This window comes from Theropithecus gelada, chromosome 16 (genome assembly GCF_003255815.1).
Source record: "Theropithecus gelada isolate Dixy chromosome 16, Tgel_1.0, whole genome shotgun sequence".
In the NCBI taxonomy this organism is placed as follows: Eukaryota; Metazoa; Chordata; class Mammalia; order Primates; family Cercopithecidae; genus Theropithecus; species Theropithecus gelada.
In genome coordinates this window covers 10,919,399-10,944,744 of record NC_037684.1, presented here as the reverse complement: position 1 = coordinate 10,944,744, position 25,346 = coordinate 10,919,399, and the positions used below count along the sequence as shown (strand labels likewise).

At 46.6% G+C, this 25,346-nt stretch overlaps 1 protein-coding gene across 4 annotated transcripts in view; it reads right to left on the bottom strand.

Moving 5' to 3' along the window:
• Positions 1-6,474: 6,474 nt before the first annotated feature.
• The window catches only part of ACACA (acetyl-CoA carboxylase alpha), a 326,928-nt gene continuing 308,056 nt past the window's right edge, over positions 6,475-25,346 (bottom strand). For all 4 annotated transcript variants that reach the window (XM_025361321.1, XM_025361319.1, XM_025361320.1 and 1 more), the window contains 4 exons: positions 19,613-19,767; positions 18,446-18,616; positions 10,355-10,491; positions 6,475-8,906 (listed from right to left, as the gene is read on the bottom strand). In XM_025361321.1, the coding sequence (XP_025217106.1) occupies positions 8,783-8,906; positions 10,355-10,491; positions 18,446-18,616; positions 19,613-19,767 (587 nt within the window). In that variant the 3' untranslated portion in view covers positions 6,475-8,782. The remainder of the gene's footprint in view (positions 8,907-10,354; positions 10,492-18,445; positions 18,617-19,612; positions 19,768-25,346) is intronic.

The following is a 25,346-nucleotide window of genomic DNA, read 5'->3' as shown; positions in this document are numbered from 1 at the left end:
GCCCCACTGCACTCCAGCCTGGGTGACAGAGCAAGACTCCATCTCTAAATAAATAAATAAAGTTACTTTTTTAGTGGTTGTTCTAGAGGTTATATAACAATCTACTTGAGATTAATATTACCTTAATAATGGCAACACATAGAGACTTAGTTTTCATGTTGTTCCATTTTTACCCCCTTCTTTGTGTGATTGTCATACATATTACAGTTCTATATGCTATAAACCCCAAAATACAGTAGTATACTTATCGTTTAATGCAATTTTATGTCTTTTAATGAAGTTAAAGAGAACACAGTTTTTTATATTTACCTAGGTACTGTTTACGTTTTCCCAATGCCTTTTCATTTCTTTGAGTAGATTTGAATTCCTATCTGGAATTATTTCTTTTCAGCCTGAATGATTGCTTTTAGTATTTCTTGTAAAGCTGGTTCTGCTAAAAATGAATTCTCTTTTTTTGTGGAGTGTCTTTATTTCATGTGTACTTGTTTTAAGGATAGTGTTGCTGGATATAGGATTCTTGTTTGACAGGGTTTTTTTTTTCCTTCTTGTGGCACTTGGACTATATCGCCTCACTGCCTCCTGAGGTCCATTGTTTCTGATTAGAAGGCAGCTGTGATTTATTTTGTTATTCTTCTGTAAGTGATGACTTGTTCTTCTCTAGCTTCTTTTAAGATTTTTCTTTATCTTTCAACAGTTTGGCCATGAGGTATCTAGGTGCAGGTCTCTTCGTTTATCCTACTTGGGGTTTATTGAGCTTCTTGGATCTGCAGATTCATGTTTTCCATCAAATTTGAGAATTTTTCAGCCACTGTTTCTTCAAATATTTTTTCTGCCCCTTTCTCTCTCTTCTGGCACCCCCAGTACACATATGTTGGTAAACGCACTGTTGCTGCACAGAGGTCTGGGATTCTATTCATTTTTCACTCTTTTTTCTCTTTGTTCTTCACATTGGATAATTCTATTGCTCTATGACTTCAAATTCACTGATTCTTCTGTCTTCCCAAATCTACTGTGTAGTCCCTCTGGTCAACTTTTCAGAATTTCCTTTTCAAAAACTGGGATAAATGTATGATTTACCATTTTAACAGTTTTTTTTTTTTGAGATGGAGTTTCGTTCTTCTTGCCCAGGTTGGAGTGCAATGGCACAATCTTGGCTCACCACAACCTCCGCCTCCCAGGTTCAAGCAATTCTCCTACCTCAGCCTCCCGAGTAGCTGGGATTACAGGCATGAACCACCACACCCGGCTAATTTTTTGTATATTTAGTAGAGACAGAGTTTCTCCATGGTGGTCAGGCTGGTCTTGAACTCCTGACCTCAGGTGATCCACCCACCTTGGCCTCCCAAAGTGCTGGGGTTACAGGCGTGAGCCGCCGCGCCTGGCCCATTTTAACAGTTTTTAAGTGTATAGTTCAGTGACATTAAGGACATTCACATTGTTGTGCAACCATCACCACCATCCACCTCCAGAACATTTCATCATCCCATACTGAAACTCTGTACTCATTCAACAATAACTCGCAGCTGCTACAGTGGCTCATGCCTATAATTCCAGTGCTTTGGGAGGCTGAAGCAGGATAATCGCCTGAGCCTAGGAGTTCAGGATCAGCTTGGGCAACACAGTGAGACTCTGCCTCTACAATAAAAAATTTTTTTTTAGCTGGGTATGGTGGCTTTTGTACCTGTAGTCCCAGCTATTCAGGAGGCTGAGGTGGGAGGATTGCTTGAGCCCAGGAGTTAGAGGCTGTAGTGAGCTATGATCATACCACCGTACTCCAGCCTGGGCAATAGAGCAAGACCCTGTCTCTAAACACGAAAACAGTAATTCCCAAGTTCCTCTCCCCACAACCCCTGGTAACCACTGTTCTACTTTCTGTCTCTGTGAATTTGATAATTTCTGATACCTCATATAAGTGGAATCAAACAATATCTGTTTTTTTGGTGTCTGGCTTATTTCACTTAGCATAATGTCTTCAAGGTTCATCCATGTGCAGCATGTATCAGAATTTTATTCAGAATGTGTTTTTTGTTTTGTTTTGAGACAGGGTCTTGCTATGTCACCCAGGCTGGAGTGCAGTGGTGTGATTACGGTTCACTGCAGCCTCTGACTCCCTGGGCTCAGGTCATCCTTCCACCTCAGCCTCCCAAGTGGCTGGGATGCCAAGTGTGTGCCACCACACCTGGCTTTTTTTTTTTTTTTTTTTTTTTTGCATTTTTTGTAGAGATGGAGTTTTGTCATGTTGCCTGGGCTGGTCTTGAACTCTTGGACTCAAGTGAACCACCCACCTTGGCCTCCCAAGTTGCTGGGGATTACAGGTGTGAGCCACCATGCCTGGCCAATTCTTTTTTTTTTTAAAGAAGGGCCCAAGGTTGTCCTACCTGACCCTTTATTTCTGTAAATGTGTGTGTGTTTTTCAAGTTTCTGCCCAGTTGTTTTTGTTTGTTTTTTGAGATGGGATCTCATTCTGTCGCCCAGGCTGGAGTGCAGTGGCACGATCTTGGCTCATTGCAAACTCTACCTCCCGGGTTCAAGTGAATTCTCCTGCCTCAGCCTCCCAAGTAGCTGGGATTACAGGCGCACACCACCACACCCAGCTAATTTTTGTATTTTTAGTAGAGACGGGGTTTCACCATGTTGGCCAGGCTGCTCTCGAACTCCTGACCTCAAGTGATCCACCCACCTCAGCCTCCCCAAGTGCAGGGATTGAGCCACCACACCCAGCCTCTGCTCAGTTTTTCTTTTTAAAATTTCTTATTTTTTAAGCCTGGCTTCACAGGGGCCACCCTTGTGCCTAATGGTCAGCCAATGATTTAGGCACATGTATCTTGAGCCAGCAAGGCTTCTATCTTCTGCTGATAAGTCGATGTGTGTGCGGGGGCTGCATATTAAAAAATCTCAGCAGTTTTGAAATCTGCCCTGGCTTTTACTTTCTGCTGGGCCCTCTGGCATTTCGTCTTCATGTGCCCACAGGTTCTCTCGGCCGGGGCTGTGTGACTAGCTTGGGCCTTCTCTGGTCTCGCCTGTGTGGATGTGCCGGGAGGTTACCAAGCCCCTTGTGGCTGTCTCATTTCCCGCTTCTGTTAAAGCTCTAGCTAGGCTGCTGGTCTATTGCTTGAGCCAAGCTGAGCCACTGGTCTTCCCTGTATGTTTGCTACTGAGTTATTGCTGTTGCTGACAATGCCCGTGGGCATGGAGTATTTTTATCCAGACTTCAGCATTACCCATGATCCCAGATGAAAATCTTCCTAGAGCTGGAAGGGATCTTAGGGATCTTCTCGTTCCACACTCTACTTTCACATCCCAGGGAAGGCAGGGCTTCAGAACGCCCTTGCGATGCTCAAGTCCTGCCCTAAGCGAGGGCAGCCAGGCTTGGAGATCGGCCTTCAGGCTCCGCTGCACAGCTCCTCAGTGGCACTTCCGCCTAGTGTCCATGTCACCCAACACCTAGAGACAATCCCTAGACCCTGCCCTCACCAGGGGGACGGTTCTCCACCAATACCCTATGAGGAGGGTGCCCCTGAGTGATGGGAGCCCCTGGTCTTGGGAGCGAAAGAGACAGGGCATGGAGAAACCTGACCTGCATTGAGAATTTGCTGCTTATGCCCTGCACTTGATTCACATTAACTAATTTAATGTCATTTTTCAAAATGCCCCATTGAGGTCCACGTTTCACAGATGAGGAGGCAGGAACTTGCCCAAGGACAAGAGTGAGGGGCTGGATACTGGAAATCAGCTCAGGCTTATTCCAAAGTCCCTGTTCTTGTAAGTGGCTATGAAAGGAGCTGTTTGCATGGGCAGGAATGCTCTGTGAGCTCTTTCCTGCTGCAGAGCCTGGACTTGTACACAGGGTTCTGCCTCTCCCCACCCCAGCCCTCCCTGATTACTGTAGGTCAGTCGTGACAGAATGTTGGCCATCAGACTCAGCGCCTTCTGAGCTATTCTGTCCTGTCTCCATGTGGTTCCTAGTGGGCTGAGCCTACTGTGTGGCTCCAAGTCTCCTAAGGTCTGAGGCTCTGTTATCATTCTGCCCTCCACCAACCACAGGATATCCCATGCTTTGGAGGATTTTGCTTATTACCAATATACTACATTTCTGAAGATGTCCTACCCCCATCACTTATTATCAACACCCACTAGAGCCACTGGCCAGCAGGAGGTGACCAGGACTGCACTTCCTGGGTAAAACTCCAGTCAACACAAAGACAACGGCATGGGAAGACTGCCGCCTGAGGCACAGCAGGATTCCTAGAGCGCTGGAAATAGCCAATCGTTCCCCACTCCTGTGGGTGCCCCTCCAGCTTGGGGACTGCACACGATCGAGCTGAGCTTGGACCCAGGTTTCTTGGCACTCAAGACTGTGCTCTTTTTATTCAATTGGTCTGCATTTGCAAGCTTTATACACAGCCTTCCCGTGCCCACAAACCATCAAAGGACAAACCCTTACTCCTTGGCCTGGCATTTAAGGATCTTTATATCTGATGCCAGCTTATTTTTTGGGAGTTCATTGTCTATTACTCCCCCAAGTGACTGCTCTACTCCCCTTCAACCTTCCCAGTGCCCCCTGAATAACTTTAAATCCCAGTGTAAATCCAGTAAACACTGTAAATCCCAGTGTCCTGGCCTGGAATGCCCTGGCTTCCACCCTCCCGCAGCTGGTAGCCTCTCTCTGCCAGTAAGCTTCATTTGTCCACACCACTCCCTCTGGCCCATGGTGCTTTCTGCCTCACCATGTGGAACAGGGCAGGCCCAGGTGTGCCCAGGGCCTGAGGAGCCAGTGGTTTGAAGGAAGGTTTGCCTTTCAGTTCAGTGCCTCTCTGCAGGCCTTTCCCTGCTGCCCAGCACCGAGAGCTGTGTACCAGGGGTGAACAGTCCTCCCCATGGTCCTTAAGCATCTGCTTCATCACTGTGTTCTTACTGTTTAGCCAGGGAAAGAGAGGTGGGTCTAGGTCTGGATCCTAGAACCCTGGCTGTGCAGTCTTTTCCTTACTACTCCAAAGTAAGACCAATGGGGATTCATTTCCTTTTGTTGAGAAGAGTGAAGGAAGTGTAGCACCCCAGCGGCAGGAAACACTGTATCGGACAAGCTTCCAGAGGCAGCAGCAGAATCCCTCCCCAGAACCACCAACAGGTGCTGGCTGAGGGCTTACACCTGCCGCCTGTGGTCGGCTGCCTGCTTAGGGAGGAGCGAAGGAAGAGGCCCAGGCCGCCATGCAGCCCGGGCTTCCTTGCTCATGAAGAGCAGCAGTGGGAGGCAAACAGTAGCATCTCCCTTCTGACCCTCCTTTCTGGAACATCTGGCTTAGGGGGAATAAAATTGATATTTTCTTAACATTCTATTTCATTTTAGAAAAAGCAACCCTTTGCTTTGCAATATATCCCAAAGAGAGAGACAGATACAACACTGAGTTTAATAATCAGCAAAGGGCAGGGATTCGCCTCCTGTGACCTGTATCTTTCTTTGCAGACATTCAGGAATTGGTGCTCATTCCTGCCTTAATTACAGGGATTTATAGAAAAAAAAAATTTTTTTTTTTTTTGAGACAGAGTCTCGCTTTGTCACCAGGCTGGCGTGCAATGGCGCGATCTCAGCTCACTGCAACCTCCGCCTCCCAGGTTCAAGCGATTCTCCTGCCTCAGCTCCCAAGTAGCTGGGACTACAGGCGTGTGCCACTGCACCCACCTAATTTTTTATATATTTTTTAGTACAGACGGGGTTTCACCGTGTTAGCCAGAATGGTCTCAATCTCCTGATACGCCCGCCTCGGCCTCCCAAAGTGCTAGGTTTATAGTTGTGAGCTACCGTGCCCGGCCCATAGAAAGCTTGTTTAGAGAGATAAACTGAGGCAGAGGGTTGAAGGCACGCAATCATGAGCTCCCTGCCCTGAGTGCCTTTTTGTGCCCAGAGTTAAAAATCCATGAATAGCTAAATGATTAAGAAAATCCAAAACCTCCCTCTCAAATCTCTAACAAGGGCCCCGCGGCCCCAGTGTTTACACTGAGTTGTCAGCACTCTCGACTTCCTGTGCGCTGAGAAGCGACTTCTGAGAAGGGCAGTGGGCTCTGGGCTTCGAAGGCTTGGAGCTGTTACCCTCACTAAACAGCTGCGGTCTTTCTTGTTCCTGCTCTAAAGACATTCTTTTTGGGAGGGGACATTCCTGCCAGGACTCCCATCCAGCTCTCAGCAGGAAGAAGTTTCCCGTCCTGAAAAACTCAACAGAAACTAAAAACTGACTCTCTGCCATGGGGTTCCCAAGCATTTGTAGCCTTTCAGAATTTGACCTTGATTCAGCCAATAAGACAGGGCTGGCCAAGGCCAGCTTTCTTCTGCCTAGCCATCATCTTTATGCACGTTCAGGAGACAAAGGGTGTCAGGTGTCACAGGGCCATGGCGGGGCTTGCCGCACACTGAGCCCCTGCTGAAAGCAGAACAAGAGATGAGGTGGCTGGGCCTGGATGGAAATGACAAACTGTAACTCTTCTACAAATGTAGAGGTTTATTTCAACAAAATGTGTAAAGAGTGCATCTGAAGCTCCTGCTCATCACGGTATGCGTCCATCGAATTCTGAGACAAATGAAGGCTGTTTTGTGAACGAAGAGAACAGATAATATGGCAGTCCCCGTCCAGGCAGGTCTTGGTCAATAGCCATCATTTATACTCTCCTGCCTTGGTAGCCTCGCATGTGCGAGGGGCTGTGGGAATGTCAGAGTGCCCATGTTCTGTGGCTCTGACTAAAAAATCCTTGTCCAGGGTGAGACCGACAGTGAGGAGCTCTGGGGACCGGGGAGGAGGCATTACAGGGTTCTAGAGAGGAAACATACTCATTTGTGTCATAATTTGGTGGGGAGAGGGGAGGTAAATGAGTGTAACCCACCCTGCCTCTGAAGAGATGCCTGGACAGGCCTCCTGGGGGGTGCAGGACTTCATACCACTTGTAGATATGTGGGATTTGATTTATTGCAAAAAAGCGTAGAATAATCATCTGGTCAAAAATGAATCCAATTCTTACTAGGCAAGCAAATAGCCAGCAATGGTCAATGCATTTTCCTGGACTGAGAATTGTCCCCCACCACTTTATGCCCTTCTCTGAAGGTGCTGAACACCCACACCTTCCACCAGGGCAGCCAGGCTGAGGCTCTGACTCCTGGGGGCAGTCCGCTCCATACCCAGCCATACAGTACCCACCTGCAACCCAGAACCATTAAGTTCAGCCAATCCATCTGCACAGATTCCTCCCAAAGAAGGGGAGGTGGAGCTCCGCTCTTGTGTGCGAACTACAGGGTTAAGGCTCAGAACTGTAGCTCGTCCAAGAGCGTTCATACCACTGCTTCTCAAATGCCTTAGTGATTTCCTCCTTGGTCGTCAGTGACAAATGCAATTAGCTGCACTAAAGGAACTGGATGCTACACCAGCCCTGATCACCTGCCACTCTTGCTTTAGGAACAGGGGAATCAGTAAGTTCTTTTCTTGAATAAACTAGTTGTTGAAAGTAAACTCTCTCCACCACCTGAGGAAGCCCCCGATGCCGGTCAGGAGGGGCCAGTAAGCCTGGAGGACAGCAGCACCATGACTGAGTTGTAAAGAATCTTAAGGTCATGTGGATTCTGTGTTTCCTGGAAGCCTCCCTCATCGGGAAGGCCAGCTCCTGGTGCTGAGGGCGTGGCTGTCACCAGGGTCCTTTCAGAACTGTGGGGAGAGCTGCTACATCTGCTGCCTGTCTGCATTCTGGGGAAGACAGTAGAAACGTTAGCTGCTAGGACAGTAATCCTGGAACTAGGGAAGAGTGACTGTGGAGGCACCATTAACCCCTCAAAACCATCCAAGCTCCAGGCTTCATAGGAACAACTTTTTAAGTCCTCAAAACAGACTATGTGGCTGGCCCTCCACATGGCATAAGTAACTAGTTTCCACCAGTGCAGAAAGAGCAGTTCTCTCTGGCTCCTCCTCTGCCAACTCTTCACCGCCTATGGAACTGCTGGGGCCCCTCACGCACTGGGGCCTTGCAGCTCCCAGCCACATGCAACAGCTAGTCCAGCAGTAACATGCAGGTGAGAGGTAGGCCAACTACCTTTCCCTCTGTCCTCAGAGACTGAACCCAAGGTTGAAGTCCCCTAAATCAAGAATAACTGGGTCTATTTTCTTTCTCTGCTTCTTGGCTCACAGTTTTGCCCTCATCTTTGAGTTCCTATGGAGCTTGTGATAGATTTTATGCTCTAATTTTTCGTCATAAAAGGTACCATGGTGTGGTTAAACTGGGAATCATTCCTCTCCAGTGCCTACTGTGTGCTGGGCTAAGAGTCAGGGTAATAAACAATGGACTTGAGGCTTCCTCCTCTCCTTAGCCCTCCTCTGCTGCCTGTGGCTGCGGCTCATGGGGCCAGGGGTGAGAGGGGCTGCTGCCTGGCAACTCCTCACGCTTCCCCATGCTGGGGGCCAAGGGGCTGTCAGGACAGGAGGGGCAGCCCTGCTTTGGGTAGTAAGACCTCATGGTACGTGTTTGTACCTTTCATTGCCTTCTCAGTCCTGTGCAGGGAGTGGAGGACTAGGCCTGGCTGGGGTAATAAATACTGAATGGGGTGGGTGTGACTGGTGGGCTGGAGGGGTTCTGTGATCTTACATCCCAGGATGTCATGCGTAACCTGAAACACTTGGGAGGAAGTAAAATGCCACTTTGACTCCAGTGCTGGGTCTCCTGTGCCTTCTCATTACAGTGGCTGCAGTTGTAAAAGGCAGCTCTAGCCCTTTTCTCCAGAGACAGGGCAGGGACAGGCAGGAAGCTCTTCCTACGTGGAAGGGGAGTCCATTGTGGAGAGGATCCGTACAACTTCTGCTCGCTGAGTAGGTGATATGTGCTGGGTCATATGGATGATGGAATCCATGGCGACCTCTGGATTGGCCTGGACCAAGCTGGAAAGGAAGATTGGGAATGGTGAAGAAAACAGAGGCAGAAGTGTCTAGATCAGGACAGCTGAAGAACTGCCCAATAAACATGTGTGCACCGTCCACTGCAGACATTTTAGTCACTGCCTCACCTTATTTGTTTCCCTACATTACAAATATCCAGCCAAGTGCAAGACGAACCCAAAACATTTTGCTATGTTGAAAAAGGAATTAAACCCAAAACAAAAACAATGGGGGCATGTCACAAAGACAGCAACTGGGGCATCAAAATAAGCCCAGTAATGAATTATAAATCAGTAAAAACTAGAACTTCATGCGTCTATACCAATAAGGAATATATAAATGAATCGGCAGGAGTGAGGACTCAGTGGTGACTGGTAATTGTGGAGGGTGTACTGGAGTTGGAAAGTTACCATTTTGCAAGCTCATTGTAAAGACCATACCAGGCAAGGCTCTCCAGAGGGAAATTTTGATGAAAGCAAGATACTTGCATGGCCTTAAAATGTCTTCCCACAGACTACTTATTAGGTGCAAGGGGGGAAAATCAGTAATTATACGGTAGAGAAATGGAGCAACATCTTGACCAGGGGATGAAATTAACATGAGGAGGAGCAGATGAACAGCACGTGCCCCCAGATGTGGTGCCCTGTGAAGGTGCTGGCCAGAGCGCCTCCCCTGCATCTCATCATGGGGAGACAGCAGACAAACTCAAAATGAGCAATGTTCTACAGATGGTAGATATAAGCTAAAAGTTTTTAATCAATGTTAAATTTACAAAAGTGGATCATTTTATGATGGTTATGTAAAAGTATCCCTATTCTCAGCAAATGCACACTGAAATATTTGGGGGTAAAGGCCATGATATATGTAACACCCTTAAGTAGTTCAGAAAGAGGAAAAATGTACACACATAGGGGAGAGAGGACAGGCACACTCACAAGTGATAGAGCAAGGAGAAGAAAATGTAACAGGTGAATCTGAGTGCGGATATTATACATAGGCGTGTTGTTTGTACTTTTTAAAATTTTATAACTTTTCTGTAAGTGAAATGTTTCCAAATAAAGTTTTATACAAATGCCCTTGCAGTCTCTACCACCCATCCTATGGAGCAGATGGAAGCCTCTAGAAGAATACAGCTGACTTGGCTGGAGGAGGCTTTCCTCCCAGAGTCATTCGTCCGGTTTGAGTATCAGCATTCAGAGCTAAGAGGTGGGCACAGTGAACTAAGCCTTCATCTAGCCGAGTTTATTAAGTGCCCCTGGGGAGCAGTAGCTGAAAAAGAATTGGGCTTCGGGGCCATATCTGTACCTGTGGGTCAACTACAGCTGTCTCAAACAGCAAGAGACTGCAGAGAGCGCAAGGTTTCTGCGATCATCTCATTATTTGTTCAGAAACTTTTTATTCCAAAGAAATTAGCCCTCCTTCTCCGGTGGAGTTCCCCACGTTGGTCTCACCTGCGGATTTGCTTGAGGACGTAGTCTCTGCTGATGCATTTGATGTTTTCCTCTATTACCGAGTGAACGCCATCCTCCTCTGTCAGCTGTTTTTCTAGCCACTCCGCCAGATCCTTATTATTGTCCCAAACATAGGCCTGCAAACAGATGACTCTTGGTCAAACACCAGGGCTCAGGCTAGGCCTGGACACCCTGACTGTTCAGGATCTGGAGTGCTTACTCCAAAAGTGTGCTCCGTGTCCATGATTCTCCTTCACTGTCGGCATCGTGCAGGAGGAGGAAGTAGGCCTCAAGGCAGGAGCTGTGCCCCTTCTCCTTCTCTTCATTTATGGACACAGGTGTACACCTGAAGCTTCCGCGGGGCTCTCCTGAGCACTCTGGTGCTCACACCCTGACTCTGTCCTGTCAGACTCTGGGGACTGACCTATTTGATAAAGGCTAAGTGAATTCAATAACCTGACAGATTTGAGAGAACCAGTTAAAAGCCCAAACTACTTAGTAAAGTGCGATTGAGAAGGTGAGGCTGTTTATTTGGTGTTTTGCTTTCAGAGGAGCTGAGACACAATGCCTAAAGTGTAAGTCTCTAGCCCCAGTGAAGCCTGGCAGTCACTGGATGGATGAAGTCTCCTGAAATAGAGCCCACTGTCTTTCAATGAGGCACGGATGGAGGACTGATGGGAGGGGAAGTCTTGTTGCCAGGGTAGAGCGACCAGGTCAGAAACCTAAGCCCCATTTTATTACCTAAGAGAGTATTCAAAAGGATCAAGATGTCCATAACCCTGAAAGTCTCAACAAACCACCTCTCACCTCCTTTTCAAGATCATTTAGCTGAGTATTTCCTAGGTGGTTGACTACATAATAATTCAGGAGTGTGTTAGAAGCCTAATAGCCTTCTCCTTGCTCTCTTCTCTCATTTTCTTTACAAATCATTTAGGAATCGTTTTGTTAATGGTTTCCGGAAAACCAAGTACCACAATTAGGGCTCATTCATATTTATGTCATTTTGTTTGGGTAATTAAACACAAAGCTCGTCATTTAAAGGTGCGCTATCCTTCTCTGTTATCGCTAACGAAGTCAAAGTCAGAATGACAATGAGTTTGGTGCTGTAATTTAATAGGTGGGTATGCTAGGGACTCTGAGGCTTTGAGGCTTGAGATGTGGCTACAGGAAGCCTGTATACAGGCAAGGCCACCAAAGCCACAGCTGTGACTACTGGGCTGTAGAGGAAATGTTTTCATCACAAGAGGCCTCGAACAGTACAAAACTGAGCGCTAGCCTATGTTCTAACTATCTCGTGCCTTCAAATATAATGGTTTCTTTTCAGACTCTCACTTCCTGTCTCTAACTTAGCTGCCGACTTAGTTGTGACTGGTTATTTGATGTATGTCATTTCATTGACTTCTCTGTTTCTAAAAATTAAGTTCTTTACATTGGAAGGATGAAGGCTTCCCGGGACTAAAGACCAGCAGTGCGTCTCTTCTAGTTCTTTGTCCGTTTCTTTTTCTGACTCAAATGTGCCCAGTTCTGTCTGTAATCACTGATAAGCAAATCAGCAATTCCTCTGCTGGAGTGTGTGGCCCTGTCAGTGCAAACCCGAGCGAGCCTCTCCTCTCTGTGCCTGGGTTAGGACTCCCAGCATCTCTCAAGGCCGCACTGCCTTGAGAAAGTTGTTTTGCGCCTGAGGAAAGGAAGCGTCACGCCAGCCCCTACCCACGAGGGAGAAGGCGGCACTGCTTTTCCCATAACATGCTTTTAACCCACTCTTGCGACCCAGCTTGCTGCACGCCCCACATATGGATGGGTCCCCCTGGACTCTTAAACGTCGCCACCTAAATTTCAACATTTCCATTTCCATCATTGGCAATTTACTCTTCTGCTCCATGGTTTCAGGACTTCCACACATTCCCCTACTTATGAAGATTGCGGTGGGGGGCAGGAAAAGATAAAACAATAAATGCTTCTTGGATTTCAGAATGGAAAAAAAAAAAAAAACACCCAAGATTTTTAGATTTACCCAAGAATCCCAAAGCCTTTGGTTTAGGAGAATATTTAATACTCTTATTAATCATTTTTAATCCGTTTGCTTTTAATTAAGAAACAGCATGATGCTTTCCTATCAACATATGCCAGGGAGCAGATTAATTGTGGCTTAAGATAACTCTCCTTGATTGGTGTAATGTATTAGCTAACGAGATGCCTGCTTCCAACAACGCTCAGACACTACGCTGGAAAGCCAGCTACCCTCCCGAGAAAACTCTTCTGCCTCCCCTCCTGCAGCCACGGAGTAGGCGAGGTGTTTAAGTTAAACATTTTGAAAAGTTCCCAGACAGGATTAGGGCAACGCATTCCAAGTTTTACAGTTGCTTGAAAATATGGGCCCTATATAAAACACCTGCTGTCTGCGCCAAGTACCACTGGATGACAGTGACCAAGCCAAGCCCCAGCACATGACAGCCTAGAGTACACAAAGCAAAGGGGCCTCAAGTTCTAATCAACTGCATGTTTAGCAAAAATACACAAACTTCAGTTCGCAGAGTGCCACTGGATTTTCTCAACAGACCTGGGAGGGTTACTATACTGTTGTCGGCTAATTTGCTATAACTGGGAAAAGCAAGCTCCCTTCCACTGGGTTATGGAGTTTACAGGTTTTTGTTTTTGTTTTTTTCCAGACAGGGTCTCCCCTTCTGTTGCCAGGGCTGGAGTAGAGGGGCATGATCACAGCTCATTGCAGCCCGAAACTCCTGGGCTCACGTGATTCTCCTGCATCAGCATCCTGAACAGCTAGGATTACAGGCACGCCCCACCATGCCCAGCAAAACTTTTTTTTGGTAGAAACAGGGTCTCATTATGTTGCCCAGGCTGGTCTTGAACTCCTGGGCTCAAGCAGTTCCCCTGCCTTGGCCTCCCAACGTGCTAGGATTACAGGCATCTGCCACTGTGCCCAGCCAGAGCCTACAGTTTCTTGTTTGCTCTTTTAGAACAGTTGTAAGACTCATTAATTCCAGTCATCCAGAAGGATAAGCCACCCTTATTCCCAGGAAGAGGCTATTATTCTTTGCCTCCTTAAAATTATGAAAATGGGCCTGGCACAGTGGCTTACACCTGTTATCCCAGCAATTTGGGATGCTGAGGTAGGGAATTGCTTGAGTCCAGGAGTTTCAGACCAGCCTGGGCAACATGGCAAAACCCCATCTCTACAAAAAATCAGCCAGGTGGGGTGGTGTGTGGCTATAGTCCCAGCTACTTGGGAGGCTGAGGTGGGAAGGGAGGATCACCTGAGCCCAGGAGGTTGACGCTGAAAGTGAGTCATCATATACCAGTACACTCCAGCAGCCTGGGCAACAAAGTGAGACCGAAAAAAGAAAAAAAAAAAAGGAAAGAAGGTGTGGCCAGTCATTCCTAGTATTCCAGCATGGACTTTAAACAAGTGTGATATGCTAGGCTGCTAACATCATGACAGGCCTGGGCCCATATGCCACCTGTCTGCATATCCATCTGTATCAGAACATTTTACCAATAAAATATCAATAATTCTATATCACAACAGTGGCCTGTCCTCCAATGAATGTTCAACAGACACTTTCTCTCTGCATCAGCGGATAAGTATCTCAGGCACTAGTCAGCCTCACTAATTTTATGTAGTAATTAGTCTATCTCACAACATCTAAATGACCTGTTTGGAAAGTTTCATTTCTAACCTATTGGATAGCTGTTAAGTCCTCCTTAGACAATGGTTCAGCAGCGCCAGGGAGTGAGCAGGGCACAACCTGATGGATGTAGCCCTGATTACTATGCCCTACTAATAACTCACCTTGGGAGCTGCTTGGAGACACCTCCAGCTAGGGAGGCTCCTCCCACTTCTGGGAAACATGCAGCCTGATGGGAGTAGGGATGGCATACACATCCCAAGGAATATGCATATTTTGGAAAGACATTTTCAACACACCTATACTTACAAGGCTAAGCCCTATCCAACAGAAGCCCAAGAAAGGATGTGATATTATACTATTAGAGTACAATAGCCAAAGGACATGTGGGCTAGGGTGGCCACCAGACCCCTGTGAACCAAGTTCCTGTGAGCCAATCCCATCTCAGCTCCAGGCCCATAGCAGGGCCAAGCAATGCTTTCCAGGTTCTACCTTACGTCCTCCCTGCCTGGCCCTGTGTGAGAGTTTGGTGTATGAGGCTTATTCATCAGTAGCCTGAGGCCAGGTGTTGAGGTCAGTGGAAATAGGCGACCCTATCAATAGTGCTTTCTCCTCTATGATCCTCACAGGGGCCTCCGTTGAGCATGCGTTTCACTTGGAAATCCAGAACAAGAGCGAGTGGGTCGCCGTGTGAACAGTAAGAACGCACCATGGCATCAGGCTGTGGGAACATGAGAGCATGCCAAACCAAAGAGCATCTGAGCACCCACTGTGCTCCGGAGTCAACCCCCTTTCCACCGAGGTCAGTCAGCTGTACATCTTTGACTTGGTCTGTGTTGCTATTATTATTTTTTTACCTTCTAACATGGAGGAGGGGAAACTAGCATATTTTGAATGTCTACTGGGCCAGACATTGTGTTCCATACTTTTTCTTTTTGGAGACAGGGTCTCACTCTCTTGCCCAGGCTGGGGTGCAGTGGCGCCATCAAAGCTCACTATAACCTCAAACTCCTTTGCCCAAGCGATGCTCTTGCCTCAGCCCCCTGAGGAGCTAGGACTACAGGTGTGTGCCAGGACACTGAGCAAATTTTAAAATTTTTTGTGAAGACAGGGTCTTGCTTTGTTATCCAGGCTGGTCTCAAACTCCTGGCCTCAAGTGATCCTCCCTCCCACTTCAGCTTCCCAAAGCACTGTGATTACAGGCGTGAGTCACCACATCTGACTTATGCTCCATACTTTACTCATCATGTTATTTAAAATCACTGAACCCCATGACACAAACATCACCCCCATTTTACAGATGAGGAAATGGAGACTTAAATAATATGCTCATGTCAGTAAATGACAAAGCTGGGATCCCAAAGTTTATGAGATTTCAAAACCCACATTCTCATTGTTCCATGCAGAGTCCTAATTTCAATTTCTACTATTGGGGTTTGGGAAAAAATAACTCAATCAGCCTGTTTGAAAAACCACATACTTCAAATTTTGGATCTAAGAATCAAGTGAGAAACCATGCCCAGGATACAAATGTGTGCCATGTTCTTATGACCCAATTTAAACTACTATTCTTGTTATTTTCGTCAAGGAGCTGTAGTGATGCTTTGCTTCTGCCTGCAGTGAAACTATGAACCATAAATCCTACTATTTCCTAGAGTAGGATCGTCCCAGTGGATTCAAACAGACTCCCATAACTCATGGTAACAGATATCTCTAAGGGAAACAAAAGAATTATAGTGCTCAGTTATATAACATCACCGTGTCTTCAGTGTTCTGTCCCAGAATCTCTGTTTTCAGGATTAAGATTAAGAAAACAAATTCTCCAGGAACAAAAAGAACACACGGCATGGCTAATAGATGCCTATCATGAAATGTCTTTTCTTACCAGTAACCAACCACAACAAGGATTAGAGGGTCACTTCCTGGTGCAAAGCCAGGTCTAGACTCAGCCAGTCTTTGCACTTGAGAAACACGACGCACAGTATCTATCGTTGTTTGAAGAACCAAAAAGAAAAAACAAAACCCATTTCCAAACAGCAAGCAGATTCTATATCACTCCTTCAGAGGCACACAGATGGCTTTTGAACACTGCAACCTTTTCTTCTCTCAAGGGCGCTGCAGATTTTATCACCCACCCCACACTAAACTAGGTCCTGCTGAGCCTACAGAATATGGAAGGAGGTTTCAAAGCCACATGCTCTGACATCATAGGATCACCCGTCCTCACGTTCAGTCCTCGGCTTTCCTCTCAGAGCGCTCAGGAGAATGCTGCCTTTTGTACACGGGCACAAGGGAAATGGCCTCAATGCTCGGCATAGTTGGCTCCCAGTGCCTAGGCAGCCTCTTCCTGAGCTATGGGGCTGGGGTTCTCTTCTGTACTTCAGTTCCAGCCAGGAGCTTGTACACACGTGGTCAACTATTCTCTCCATTGAGATGGCAATGACCTATTTCTTCAGACGCTCTGTCCCCTTGGGAGCAGGATGCTAGGGAAAAGCTGAAGGGCCTATCTACTTGCTTCATGCTTGGAGGGAAACTATTCCTTCTCCTCATCCTTGTGCCTACTGAGGCTGGACACGTCCATTAGTGACTAATGTGGTAGGGAGGCAGTGCAGACCTCTCCTGGCCACACACACACATACTCCATTTACCTAGCCGGCCACTCTTAACTGGAGAACAACCTCTTATTTTACACTTGCCTGACTTTCAATGCCAACTTCCACTAGAAGCTGCCAGTAGCCACTGACAAAATTGTCTCACTCAATTATGATGCCACAGACTGACCTTAACCTGAACCAAATGTCGGAGAAGGCTGTGCTTCCCCACTGCACATTTGAAATATTTATCCAAAGAAGCTTTTCAGTTGTAAAAAAATGGGCCGACTAAATACAAAGGTGAATCCTAGAAGCACCCCAATTCACTGACTTTAAAACTGACAGCAAATCTTGGACTTCCTCCTTGAGAATGATGAGTAGAGGCTTCAAGCAACACTTTCTAGGTGGAGGCCAGAGTGCCCCTCTTTGTGGGCTAGGATGCTTCAAGTCACCACCAGCCTCCTGGCCCTCCATCAGTGCTCTAACCTGCTAGTCACCGAGCGTTTGTGATCACATATAGCGACGAGACAGACAGATATATTTTGAGCATATACTACCAGTTTTCTGATAAAATGCATATATGATGTAAATGACTAATCCATATATTCATTACTAATAAAGGTTAATTTCTTTTTGTTAGTAAAAATAAACAGAAATAAAAGTTCCAACTTTTTCTTCCCATCCTCTCCCATGGACTGTCTTATGCAGTCCACTATTCCAGGGGCAAACGCTGGTGCCCTTGCTAGGTCATCCTGGCCTGAGACCCACCCCATCCCCAACACTGAGGCTAGAGCACCAGGGACACCATCTCAGCGGGGTTACTGCTCTAGGTCACGAGCCCGCTCTGTGAGATCACCCCAAGAAAATGCCAGCTTCATAGATCCCTTTCCCTGCATAAGGGTGGACACTTCCTTCCACTTCTGATTGGAAATAGGCAGCTCTTCAGTTCTAGTCATTGCATCTCCTGCCGATCACATCCTGTTGGGCTTCTGCTCTTGGCCCCTCCAGTTCCCTCCTCCACACAGCCCCCTGAGTGGTCTTTCTAAAACAGAAATCAGAGCATGTCACTCCACTGCTTAAAATACCTGAGTGGTTTCCCACAGGCCTCAGGACAAAGTCCAAACTCCCTGACAGCTTACATGGCCCTGTGTGATCATGCCCCTGCCCCTTCTTCCTACCAAGCACCCAGTCTCTGAGCTGCCCTGAAACAGCTGCAGGATGTTCCTTCTTTACTCTCGTGGCTTAGATGACTAGGTCCTCCAGCAGGAGATGCTATTCCTTCTGCAGGAATATTCCTCCTAAGCCCTGACCGCCCCCAAATCCAGCCTTTTCCTCTGGTTCATTTCTGCTTTGTTTTCCAGCCTCTGCTGAGACATCACTTACTCCACAAGGCTTCTTAGACCTCCCCCATCCTTCCCAGAGAGGGTCAAGTGTCCTCTCGCTGTGCCCTGACTGTGCCCTTTGCTGTGTTTAGCATGGGCCTCACTGTTGTGCATGACCTCTTATCTGTCTCCCCCTCTAGATGGTGAGTTCTATGTGGATAGGAACAACATCTGCCTCTTTCACTGCCATGCCCCCAGAACCAAATACAGTGTCTAGTACACGGCAAGTGTTCAAAAAGGTCTGCTGAGTGATTGCATAAGCTGCAACATATGCCCTACCACCTCTTCTAACAAGATGTCATGACATGACATGTTACGGGGAGTAGCTAGGGGAGGAAACAGCTTGGATCTCTATGCTTCCCTTCCACTCCTGCCCTTAGAGGCCTGTGGACTCTTTGCTGGCAAGCCTTGCAGCCCTCAGGTGGTGTGAGGAACTCAGCAAAAAGGCTTCTCTTTGAGTGTCCCACCTACCTTCACTGTACCTTCCACTTCCACAAACCAGCGCCTTAACATGGCTTGAATCTGGCCGTCAGTCAGCTCAGGGTTGGCATTGTGGATTTTCTTCTTGACCAGGTCCTCCAGCAGGAGACGCCTCAGCCGCCAGTAGAAGAAGGTACGGGATGTCTTCCAATCCAGGATATCCTACATGCAGAGAAGAATAAGCTTAGTCAGCCCGGTCCTAATTCCTGCTTAATGCTCAGTCTGGAGGGAAACCCACAGGCATAATGACTGATTCTCGGCCGGGCACGGTGGCTCAAGCCTGTAATCCCAGCACTTTGGGAGGCCGAGACGGGCGGATCACGAGGTCAGGAGATCGAGACCAGCCTGGCTAACACGGTGAAACCCCGTCTCTACTAAAAATACAAAAAACTAGCTGGGCGAGGTGGCGGGCGCCTGTAGTCCCAGCTATTTGGGAGGCTGAGGCAGGAGAATGGCGTAAACCTGGGAGGCAGAGCTTGTAGTGAGCTGAGATCCGGCCACTGCACTCCAGCCTGGGTGACAGAGCGAGACTCTGTCTCAAAAAACAAACAAACAAACAAACAAACAAAAAAACTGATTCTCCAGGCAAGCCCTTCACAGACCCAAGAGCTGGCTGTAAACTCCTAGCACTTCCAGATGTTCCCCAGGGCAGAATTGCAGCCCACATGCCCTGCTGTCTGCAGCACTGTGCACAGCCATGGGCCCAGCTAATGCTGATCCCACACATGGCTAAGATGTTCTGGGGAAGAGGCTGAGTTCCCAGATAACCAGACAAGGATAAATTGGTTTTGAGAAGATGGATCAAACAACTTGCAGATCAATTATGAATTAGCTGCTGCAGGAACCTTAACCCTATAGTAACCCACATCCTGAGGACCTGTCACAAATGAAGGCACATGTGACTCAGTTTTCCACCAGTAAAATGCAGCTTGCCTCCTGAGGAATTAATGGAAACCTAAATTATACATTGTTTTAGGATGATAACAGTTACAGAAAAAGCGAAAATCTAAAAAATACTGAAAATGTTTTGATCTGCAGGAGTTCTTTTAATTTGGCCCTCATAGCTCCCTGCTTGTGAACCTGTGTGCAACACACACACATACTTGCTAACATGTGGGCCTCTGACAAGTCAGGAGAAGTGGCAACCATTGTACTTACGCTAATAACACCCTTCTCCTGCATCCGGCCTGGTGTGTCGTGCAAGTCAGCAAACTGCACGGCTACCTGATGGTAAATGGGAATTAGGAATTCCTCCCGCTCCTTCAACTTGTTCTCCAACTCCTTCCGTTCAGCTGTGCTTAGCTCCGGGGTCCCTGCAATTACATAAACATGCCCGTCACACTCTGTAGTGACCAGGAATCTCTCTGCACAGAAGCAGCCACAATCACAGGAAGCTCATCAGCCTGCCCCCTCTTCCCTCTGTGGCCTGGCTCTCCATTGTCTTCTCTGCTCTTTGCTGATTAACAGGGCCCTACAAGATGCCAGACCTGTCTTTATCTTGCCACAGGAAGCCCACATGCCCTCTTTTCCCTGTGGCAGTCACAAGTGTGAAGGCAGATGGCAGTCCCTCGCCCACGCCTCTCCCTGAGAAGGTGCAAGTAGCCACCTAGAGGCCTGCAGCATCTTGCTGACACCACCCAGACTCCTCCTTCCCGAGGCCAGTACTTGTACGCTGACACCATGCCTATCCCTGCTGACCAACATCAAAGCAGCTGGGCTACTCCATATGTGGGATGTGGTGAGAGCATCCCCAAGCTCCAAGCACAAACTAGTAGCTCAGCTCTTGTTTTCCTGTGTACATGCAAGTTATCTGCCAAACTTGGCAAGGACCTGAATACCTCCTAAAGTTACAAGCCATAGTACTTCATGGCTTCTAATCTCAGGTTTATATACTCTTAACCTCTAATTAGCAGAACTCAGTCTAATCAGAGCCAGATCCTCATGTCTTGTGTCAGCTCAGTGGGTTAGCCTGTGGTCTCCCGCCTGGGCTGCCACTGCCAGAGCCAATCCCTGACCAGAGTGACAAAGACATTCTACTTCCTGGGCTAAAGGAGAAGGAGGATGTAAAAAGAGAAAGGCAGTCGGCAAACCTCATTTGGATCACTGCACATGGTACTCTGACTCAACAGACAGGAGACTTTGGAATTCCTTGTAACAAGGAAGGACCCCTCCCCCAATCAATAGCGTCCCAGTAGAGGTGTTGCTATGGTGTGCTTTTCTTCCTAATTACTTTCAGAATGGGATCTGCAATCAATACTGAAAATTTAGCTGCCTGCCTAGTAAGGAGGAGTAAGTCTAGCTAAAGGAGCAATAGGTGACAGCCCCTGGTGTTAGGGACAACCTGAAGTGCTTTGTCACCAAAGCTGACAAATAAATACATGAGCACAGGTGATAGGATGCAGAAGACGAAGGTCTATTTCAAGCATGCCTGTCTGGGAACAGGCCTCGTTTTTTACACCACTATGAATCATATGCCATAAACAGCCTTGGGCTGCTGACTGAGCAGTAAGTATTATACATAAACAGGTTAACAGAGGAGGGATGTAACTATAGTACTTAAGTTCCATTTTTATAGGTTTTTTGGATGCCCAACTCTATCTCTTTTTTTAAGCTCATCACCGTTTCAAAACTGTGATGAAGGTGCCACTGATGTGCTGCTTTAGGCCCTGGTGCCTCAGCAGTGTTCCTTCCAAAACATCTGAACAGCATGAACGCACAGGGCCCCATACTAACGGATGACATTCTAGCGTAGATCTGCCTGGAGGGCTGATGGCAGGAGGGCTGAGGGATCAAGGGCTGGCTGGTGTCTTTGGAGATGAGACATTCTCAGAACACCCTTGGCAGGGAAGCAAATGTTTTCCCTTCTCCATAGAAAGAAACCAAGATCCCCTGGAGAAATAGCTGATTCTAGGGTTGAGGCAGGGAAAACATCAGATGAACCTGAGGTGGAAGCCCTCAAAAAATGATTGAGACATGTTAGAACAATGCAGGAGCCAGTTTTGAATGTGTTCCCACTGGCCAGATCTGGGACAATGAGCACTAAAATAAATAATGATATTTATCACCAGACAGGGTATTTGTGGAATGAAACTAGAATCTACCAGTTCATCCTCATATAAGTAATTAAATGAGGGAGAAGGGAAAGGGAACACTGTCTCTTCCAGCAGAAGAACAGTAAGTGTAGAGGAAATGATGGAATTAGAAAAATCACCGTTTTACAAGCATCACAGTAAATTACTCTGCCAAGAATCATCAATGGATGTCAAAGCCAGTGGGTGAAAGTTTGATAAGAAACAGAATATTCACAAAGTCTTAAAATATTCCTTACAAATCACTTATTAATTACAAAGGGGGAAAATGGTAACTTTATAGTGGATTAACCTAGTGAACAACACCTTAAACAAGTAATTAAATTACCATCAATAGGACAGACTGATACTGTGACTCCTGATGACATCCTGAGAAGGACAGAACGTGACTTCCGCAACAGTCCTGCCCAAAAAGCAGAATCGGAATCTAACCACAAACCCAAACTGAGGAAACATGCTACAAAAAAGTGGCTCACTCTTCAAAAATGTGAAAAACAAAGAAAGGTAGAAGAATCAGTTCAGATTAAAGGAGATTAAAAATACTTGACAATGAATTTCAATGTGTGCTCATTAGATCAGATATCAGACCGCCCCCTCAAAAAAAAAAAAGCTAAAAAGGACATTGAGATAATTGGTAAAATTTTATTTAATATGAATCATGAATTAGTAGTATCAATGTTTACGGTTCTTGATTTTGATAATTGTGGTTATGTAGGAGAAAGTCTGTGTTCTTAGAAATACACACTAATATTTATGAATAAAGAAGCATGAGGGCTGGGCGCGGTGGCTCACACCTATAATCCCAGCACATTGGGAGGCTGAGGTAGGTGGGTTACTTGAGGCCAGGAGTTTGAGACCAGCCTGGCCAACATGACAAGACCTTGTCTCTACTAAAAATACAAAAATTAGCAGGGCATGGTGGCACATGCCTGCAGTCTCAGCTACTCAGGAGGCTGAGGCATGAGAATTGCTTGAACCTGGGAAGAGGAGTTTGCAGTGAGTCAAGATTGCGCCACTGCACTCCAGCCTGGGCAACAGAGTGAGACTCTGTCTCAACAAAATAAATATTAAATAAATAAAATAAAAATACAGACAAGAGGTCCACAGATTACTTCTCAAACGGCTCAAAGAAAATGCATGTGTGTGTGGAGCAAGAGACAATAAATACATGTACACATGTGAATATGCAGAAATAATAAAGCAATGGGATATTAACAATAGGTGAATTTGAGGGAAAAAGCATTGAATTATTCTTGTAACTTTTTTGTGAAATTCTTATCAAATGAAAAGTTTTAAAAATGAGGCAAGCTGGAAAAGAAAACTTATTCCTGGCTATCCAATGCATATAATCAATAATCAAAGGTACTGGGCACCATTCTAAGTGCTTTATATTTGTTAATTTATTATCACAATAACCTTAGGAGACTGGTATTCTTATTATTCCCATTTTACAGGTGAGGAGACTGAGGCACTGAGAATTTACGCGACTTACCAAGGTCACAAAGCTAGCAAGTGACAGAGCCAAGGCTCAAATGCAGCAGTCTGGGTCCCAAAGCTTTTGAAGACTGTTAGCTGTCCTTTCTTGCTTACTTGGGCAGAAGACAAGTGCTTCAGTAGTAGTGTCCCTTTAATTTCTGAAAGGCTAAGTGATGATGGTGGGCTCCTGGCTGATAAAGTAACATTAAATACTTCAATGTTAACTGAGTGCTTTCCCAGTTGCTTCAGGTATGTGATCTCTAATTCTTATGACAACTCAACTTTATGCCAGGGTATCTATTTTACAGGTAAGAAAACCACAGCTCTGAAATGTAAAGGGACTTCCCCAATGGCATCCAGCTCTTTTTTTTTTTTTTTTTTTTTGAGATGGAGTCTTGCTCTGTCGCTCAGGTTAGAGTGCAGTGGCGTGATCTCGGCTCACTACAACCTCTGCCCCCTGAGTTCCAGTGATTCTTCGGCCTCAGCTTCCCAAGTAGCTGGGATTACAAGTGCCCATCACCACGCCCGGCTAATTTTTGTATTGTTAGTAGAGATGTGGTTTCACCATGTTGGCCAGACTGGTCTCAAACTGACCTCAGGTGATCTGCCTGCCTTGGCCTCCAAAAGTGCTAGGATTATAGGCGTGAGCCACCGCACCTGGCTGCATCCAGCTCTTAAGCGGGCAAGTCAGGATTTACACTTGGGTCTGGCTCTCTCCAAAGCCTGTGTTCTTCCACGTTAAATGGTACTGAAGGCTGGCACGTAGATATCCTGCAGCGGCCACTATAGGGAAACCAGCTGGAGAGTTGGTTTGCTGTTCGCAAGGAGTTAAGAACTGGCTGCAGAAGAGGGAGCAGCTATGGGCTGAGGACCGTGTTTCAGAAACCAGGCTTTGGCTTCGCCAAGTTGGAAGGACGGAGGATGCTGGCTTCTGGGTCTTACCCTCTCAATCAAGCTATTCTAGAGCTTTGAAAGAATAACAAAATAAACGCCTGTAATGCTCTGGCCCTACTGAGACTAGGAAGATCACAGGGCATTCCTCCAAAGCCTGCCTTGTTTGATTCCTTCAGTAATGCCTCTGATTATGGTTCAAGACCCACCTCAAAAAAGCATTAAAGCAAGGAAAAGACTGAAGCGGAGAATATATGTGTTTTTAAATGCTCATGTGAAGGTCAAGGATTTGTGTGCTTTGTTTTAGGGGAAAATATATTTTTTAAATTTTATTTTCTAAAAATAAAAGGCTGTTAAGCCAGTTATATCCATGTGTTGCACACCGAAGGCCCCTCTCCCCTTCTACAGCAAAGCAGCCAGCACCGGTAATGATTTAGAGGAGATTAACAAATATGTCAATGTCTATTTTCTGCTTAATTTAAAAGTGGCGTCTATAAAGATTTTTGACTTCTGAACCCTGTTCTCCTGAAAGAAAGAAGGTAAGAATGAGGAGGGGGATAAAGAGTGATTATCCTATCATTGATCGTTTGTCAGGAGCATTTCTTATTCACTGGACTATTGTAAAAAGCTAAGCTCTCGATCAATCCTGTAAGCTCCCTGTACAATTAAATATCTTGAAATGGTTTTCTTTCTTTTCTAGCCAGATTGCAGGGCCTCGGGGTTTTTAGGAAAGCAAGTTGGTGTGTACACGTGTGTGAGTGTGTTTAAGAATATGCTACAGAGAGAAAAGTCATTCTTTTCTAGAATTCTACATTAGGAAATGGCTGGGCGGGAGTAAAAAGGTAGGCGCTCCCATCCTTTCCTATCCAAAATAAAGTCCCTATGCAAGTTGGGAGCACTGCCTGAAGCCAGGAGTTCAAGATCAGCCTGGACAACAAAGCAAGACCCTGTCTCTACAAACACACACACACACACACACACACACGCCAAGTGTGGTAGCTCACACCTGTAATACCAGAACTTTGGGAGGCCAAGGTGGGAGGATGGCTTGAGCCCAGGGTGCCAGCCTGGGCAACAAAGCGAGACCCTGTCTTTCCTCCCCCATGCCCCCAGAATTAGCCAGGCATGGTGAAGCGTGCCTGTAGTCCCAGAGATGCCCTGGCCGCTGAGGGAGGAGGATCGCTGGAGCCTGGGACTTCAAGGCTGTGGTGAACCATAATTGTGCTGCTGCGCTCCAGCCTAGGTCAGGAGTGTCCAACCTTTCGGCTTCCTTGGGCCACATTGGAAGAAGAATTATTATCTTGGGCCACACATAAAATACACTAACACTAATGATAGCCAATGAGCTAGGGAAAAAAATTGTAAAAAAAATTTCATAATGTTTTAAGAAAGCTTACAAATTTGTGTTGGGCCACACGTGGCCTACAGGCCACAGG